Genomic DNA, 6,000 nt, shown 5'->3' with positions numbered 1-6,000 from the left:
CGCGGGCCGACTTCAAATTATTTTTATTTATTTATTTTTTTACCCTTCGGGACCTCTGACTTAATATCGCTAATTTCTGAGCTTTGTGAATCGCGCGGGAATACCTAATAGGGCCACCAACATGCATTTGCATGTTGAGGGCGCTATTAGGTTCGACGCGTTTTCGGCCCCTTACTGAATAAGGGGTAAGGGAAAACGCACGTCCAATGGTGGATTAACAGTGCGCTCCGTCGGAGCGCAATGTACTCTATCGGCCCGTTAGTTAGGTATTTATACCTCATTATGAGGCCCACCTAGTAACTCGAGGTGAGGTTTAGGTATTAGTGTAGGGGTTAGGGGCCACTTTGACATTCAGAGTGAGACGTACGAACAGAACAGTACACTCTTGTGAAGATTTGATGACCTTAGGAGTGAGGAAACTCACACAAAGATGAGTTTTGTATAATGTTCTCTCAACCTAGCTTGATGTTACCCAGGTAGAGAGTCCATCAAGCTAGGTTGAGAGAACATTGTAACAAAAAGAGCTGAATCTTGTTTATTGATTGGTTTAAATAAATTGTGTGATGATGACATTAGATTGTGATTGGTTAGATTTCAATCAAGTATGTAATTTAAATAGTTGTGTTGGCATGGCTAATTGCTGATGATTTCCCCACAGATAAGTCTGCTGAATGCTAAAGTGACTATAAATCAAATATTCCTGAAGAAAATGAAGGGTGGGAAACCCAATGAGACCTCATATATTGCGTGCCCAATGTCTAGGCTTTATGAGAGCTTATAGTGGCGCAAGCTTCTCCTATGGTATAATCATAGGTCTCAATGAGCTGAATTTAACGGGACGCTTGTGAACCACAGCTGTCCCAATTAATGCACTAATGGTCTCAAAAGTGCTGGAAAAGTTGTACTTAACTTGCTACTTCAAAAACAACGTCAAGTTGACAGGAGCTGGTGATAGAGATGGTGAAGTCTATATTGGTTGTTTCCTGACATTGTGGATTCTTCTATTATTGAATGCTAAAGTGAAGCAGAAAATGAATTAAAATTCAGTATTCTTTGAAATCAGGAGGGACTGAAATGTAGCTCATCATGTGTGAAGAACATGAGGTAGAAAAAGTTTCAGAATGAAAGCCAGAATAATGAAACATTGTTCATTCAGACAGCATAAGACAAGTAATTATTTCTTAAAATTAATATAGAAAGAAATTCCTCTCTTTAATTAAATTGAAAAAAGTATAAACATAAAACAGTATGAGGGCCCTTAAAGGGCTATCATTATGCAAGCAGCCTATTCGTAAAACAAAATGGTATGCCACACTGTTATAGATATGAATTCCCATAAACATAGTGTAATGAGCTTTAGAAATTCCTGAAAATATTGTCAAAGAATGTAAGACAAGGGCTTTGAATAGGCAGATTTTCCACTGTGCTTATCTCCTTTAGAATAATACTTTATCTCCATCCAAACATCAGAGATAGTTAATAGATACAACAGACAAGGGAAAAGCTTTATTCATGAGCTCAGACTGTGTGTGAGGTATGTGGATCCTCGTTATATACAAGTTGTTTTCCCTACTATAGGCTAGACTCATCTCTCTGCCATATAAGTACCAAGCAACAACATTGTTTCATTCTGACAATAGTTTCTTGTATCTAATATACACATAGGTGCAAGGAAACATTTTCTACAGGCTGTCCACCACTGTTGCAATACTTTCAAGATGGAAGAAGTGAAAAATTTTCATTTATGAAACAGCTGTTCTTCCTAAGTGAAAAAGTTATTCAAGAAGCAATGGCACTGGTTAGATTGCACAGTCTTAAATTCCTGTGGAATTAAGGAGAAATCTAGTCATACCTGTTAATTTCCTTTCCTTGAGTTATGCTCAACTAATCCAGACAGGTGAGTTTTACTCTGTCCCCCAGCTGCAGGAGACAGAAGACACCTCTTTTGTGGCATAATCATGGCTACAGGGAGGTACAGCTTGGGTCCTTGCCAGTAACTCTGTCAAATCAATGGAGCAAGTCCCTTATCAGGAGAGAGGAACCTCTTCTAGTATCCCCTATGCAGGAGCAGAGAGGTGAGGAGGAAGAAAAGATGACAGAGAGGGGTCTAGCTGCTTCCATGAGGAGAGGACTATAATCCCTATGTCTCCTGAAGAAGAGGAAAAGAGAGAGAGAGCTACATATGTGCAGATACTTGGTCCCTGAGTTCTGAACTGTTGAGCAGTACTCACAGAAACGAAGTTAGAAAGATATGACTACATTTCTCCTTCCTTATCATCCTGCTAGACTAGTCCAGACAAGTGTGGATTACCCAAGTTTAGAGTAGCTGGGTAGGAGGGAAGAGAGAACTACTCTGAGAGTACCTGCCCCAAATGCCGCATCTGTCTTGCAATAAAAAAAAAAGGAAGCGGAGAGAGAACAGGAGAAAAGGGGAACTGAAGAAGTTCACTGAGGGAGCCCCCATCAAGGGCTCAACCAGGACAAAATCCTTAGGAGCCGCCTACAATGGCCAATCAACCATATAATTAAAGTACCTGGGATCAGCTCCAAGGCCTATTCCACCAGGGAAAAACCTAAAGGTCCTAGGAGGTAAAGTTGCTCAACAGGCACCATCATCCCCAAAGAAGGGCTGTAGCCCAAGGAGTACTCCAGTCCCTGCTCAACTAGTCTGAGGCACTGCCCAAGGAGTACTCCAGTCCCTGCTCAACTAGTCTGAGGCATTGCCCAAGGAGTACTCCAGTCCCTGCTCAACTAGTCTGAGGCATTGCCCAAGGAGTACTCCAGTCCCTGCTCAACTAGTCTGAGGCATTGCCCAAGGAGTACTCCAGTCCCTGCTCAACTAGTCTGAGGCATTGCCCAAGGAGTACTCCAGTCCCTGCTCAACTAGTCTGAGGCATTGCCCAAGGAGTACTCCAGTCCCTGCTCAACTAGTCTGAGGCATTGCCCAAGGAGTACTCCAGTCCCTGCTCAACTAGTCTGAGGCACTGCCCAAGGAATACTCCAGTCCCTGCTCAACTAGGCTGAGGCATTGCCCAAGGAGTACTCCAGTCCCTGCTCAACTAGGCTGAGGCATTGCCCAAGGAGTACTCCAGTCCCTGCTCAACTAGGCTGAGGCATTGCCCAAGGAGTACTCCAGTCCCTGCTCAACTAGTCTGAGGCATTGCCCAAGGAGTACTCCAGTCCCTGCTCAACTAGTCTGAGGCACTGCCCAAGGAATACTCCAGTCCCTGCTCAACTAGGCTGAGGCATTGCCCAAGGAGTACTCCAGTCCCTGCTCAACTAGGCTGAGGCATTGCCCAAGGAGTACTCCAGTCCCTGCTCAACTAGTCTGAGGCACTGCCCAAGGAATACTCCAGTCCCTGCTCAACTAGGCTGAGGCATTGCCCAAGGAGTACTCCAGTCCCTGCTCAACTAGGCTGAGGCATTGCCCAAGGAGTACTCCAGTCCCTGCTCAACTAGGCTGAGGCATGCCAAGGACCCTGGCAGCCGGGAATTTTGCTGCACCAATCTATGTGTCTACCATCTGCTGGAGAGACAGACTACTGGCCAGGGCCCAGGCTGCACCTCCCTTTATCCAATGATGATTATTTGAAAAAGCTGTGCCCTCTGTCTTCATTTTCTGGGGTGCAGAGTAAAACCCACTATTCGCGATTGATCTAGCAGGGTGATAAGGAAATTAAAGGACTTATGGTTGTTGTACCATTTTCGTCCAGCCTGTTATCAAAAATGATGTTGTATGATTTCCTTATATAAGCACAAATTGAATGCAATTTTGAGCAAAAAAAAATATTGAGAAAAGTGCTTACAGTAAAATGTGTTTTCCTTCCCATGATGCAATTTTTAGGTTTTTCTTCAAATTTACTTCATTTCTATGACTTTCAATGCGCACCTGCGTTTATGCATCTTTTTTTATTGTGAACAGTTATTCGCAACAGAAGATGGGGAGACATGCTCCAGCCCATGAAAAGAATGAAGATATAAAAAAAGCTGCCATTTGGCAACACAACAGAGGCTCCATCCCTCACACACGTGCAGGCTGACTCTCCCTTGAGCTTAGGCTGCTGTGTTGGCAGGCCCTCAGAGGTCATGTCGCAGTACATCCAATCATGGGCCACAGAGCGAGGAAACCCACTGTCTGCTTCCACTTTACCCCCTGTAAACTTCCAGTACTTGGTGCCTTTGAAAAAATAAGTGTCACCTAGAGGGAACAAAAAAATAACAAATATGTTAAAATAAAGTTAATGATACTTAATAAGGACAACTTGACCCATCCACAATTCTTAGTCCTCTAAAGTTTTGGGTAACTAAGCATATAAATTCCCATAGTTGGACCAACATCAACACCTCTCCCTTCCCCCATATCTTTAACCAGCCTCTCAACCAACCATTGCCCGCTGTATCTGTCCCAAGTATTTTAAATTCCTTTACAGTGCTGGCCTCCACTGGCTCAGCAAATAGGCCATTCCAGGCCTACAGCTATGCAGAAAAGAAAAAGCCTGAGTACACCTCAGTCTGGAAGGCAGGGCTAAATTTGTGGGGGAACAGCCAGGACCCCAGTTTCAGCACTTTCAGCTTCAGATAAGAAGCAGAACAGCAGGGGTGGAGAGGGGGGAACAGCCACTCTGCTCCCTAATTCAGTTCCTCTCCTCCTGGCTCTACAGGGAACAAGAAGGGACAGAGTGATACTGAAGCAGAAACTGAAAAGAATAGGCCCAAAAAGGGGATGAACTAGCGCAAGTCTGAAAGTTGTGAGCGGTAGTGCCAGTCGCGTAAAGGCTTCAATCCTGGCCTTGATGATTGGCACTACCGCTCACAACTTTCACCCTTGGCCTATCTGTCACTTTCTCTGGAACTAAGGAAGCAGACTAAAGCCAGTGCTGTAAATCAGGTCTGGCTCTCCTACAGCAATGGAGCCGAGCTGGCAGGGTAAATCAGTTCCAGCTTTCCTGCATAAATGAAGAAGAACACAGATAATTTCCAGCCGTCCAGTGCCCAAAGCAGAATGCATGGGAGGGTTTGTTTTTTTTTTTTTTTACCTGGGACAGGATTGCCCAAATGACCTTGATTTTTATACAATTTCCTGGCACAGTTGAGAAAGCCCTGAGGCATAATGGCCAAGGCTGAGGAGAAATGAGGTGAATTCCTGTCAGCTCTATTGCTTCTACCCCACTGCGCTGTGTGTGTCAGCTTCCTGCCCAGGTTGCTGCTTTCTTTGCTGGCTTCCCAGACTCTCCCCCTACAGTACCTGAATGTAAACCGGTGTGATATCTCGATTGAGATCGAATGTCGGTATATAAAAATAATAAATAAATAAATAAATAAATAGATAAATAAATCTCTGCCACTGGTGACCACACTAGGGGAGGGGGGAGGGGCAAGAGAGTTAAGTGAGAGGGTGGTGGTGGGGGAGGTGAATGAAGGGATTGGAGGGAAGTTACATGAGTAAGGATATCTGAAGGAAAGGAGGCAAGTGAGTGAAGGGATTGAAGGGGCTGCAGTTTGGGGGGGGGGTGGAGAGTGAGAAAATCAAATCTGTTGTGGGGTGTGACTAAGTGAGGATTCAGGCAAGTTGTGAGGGAAATCTGTGTATGAGGCAATTGGAGGGGATGGGAAAGAATAAATGAGAGGAAGAAAAGAGGATTGAGAAAGGAAAGTATGTAGTGTTGCTCGCTTACTTCCTCCCCAAAGGAGGTAAAGAGCTGAATGCACTTTTGAGTTCCTGGCTGAGGAGAGCAGATGGTGCATACTAGTCTGCCCCCAACCCCAAAGGCAGAGGATAGCCAGCTGATTTTGGCTTGAAGAGAAGGCCTATGCCTTACTGGCCAAGAAGGAGGTTGCAGGAGAGGACACTTTTCCAAAGGGGGGGGGGAATAGAAACTATCAGGATGGGGAGTTTGAAGACTACCAGGGTTTGGGGGTGAGACTCAGGGGCTCTAGGACCACTGGGGGTAGAATGATAGGGCCCCATTCTCTCTACCTTTTTCCTTACCTCGGTGACCC

The 6,000-nt window shown here is 44.9% G+C and overlaps 1 protein-coding gene across 1 annotated transcript in view; it reads right to left on the bottom strand.

Moving 5' to 3' along the window:
- Positions 1–1,193: 1,193 nt before the first annotated feature.
- The window catches only part of MMP25 (matrix metallopeptidase 25), a 109,416-nt gene continuing 104,609 nt past the window's right edge, over positions 1,194–6,000 (bottom strand). Inside the window, exon 10 of the mRNA XM_029606779.1 lies at positions 1,194–4,198. Coding sequence (XP_029462639.1) covers positions 3,879–4,198 — 320 coding nt within the window. The 3' untranslated portion in view covers positions 1,194–3,878. The remainder of the gene's footprint in view (positions 4,199–6,000) is intronic.

The sequence above is a fragment of the Rhinatrema bivittatum genome, chromosome 6 (assembly GCF_901001135.1).
Source record: "Rhinatrema bivittatum chromosome 6, aRhiBiv1.1, whole genome shotgun sequence".
In the NCBI taxonomy this organism is placed as follows: Eukaryota; Metazoa; Chordata; class Amphibia; order Gymnophiona; family Rhinatrematidae; genus Rhinatrema; species Rhinatrema bivittatum.
The sequence above is the reverse complement of the archived record's forward strand: the minus strand, read 5'-3'. Positions and strand labels throughout refer to the sequence as shown.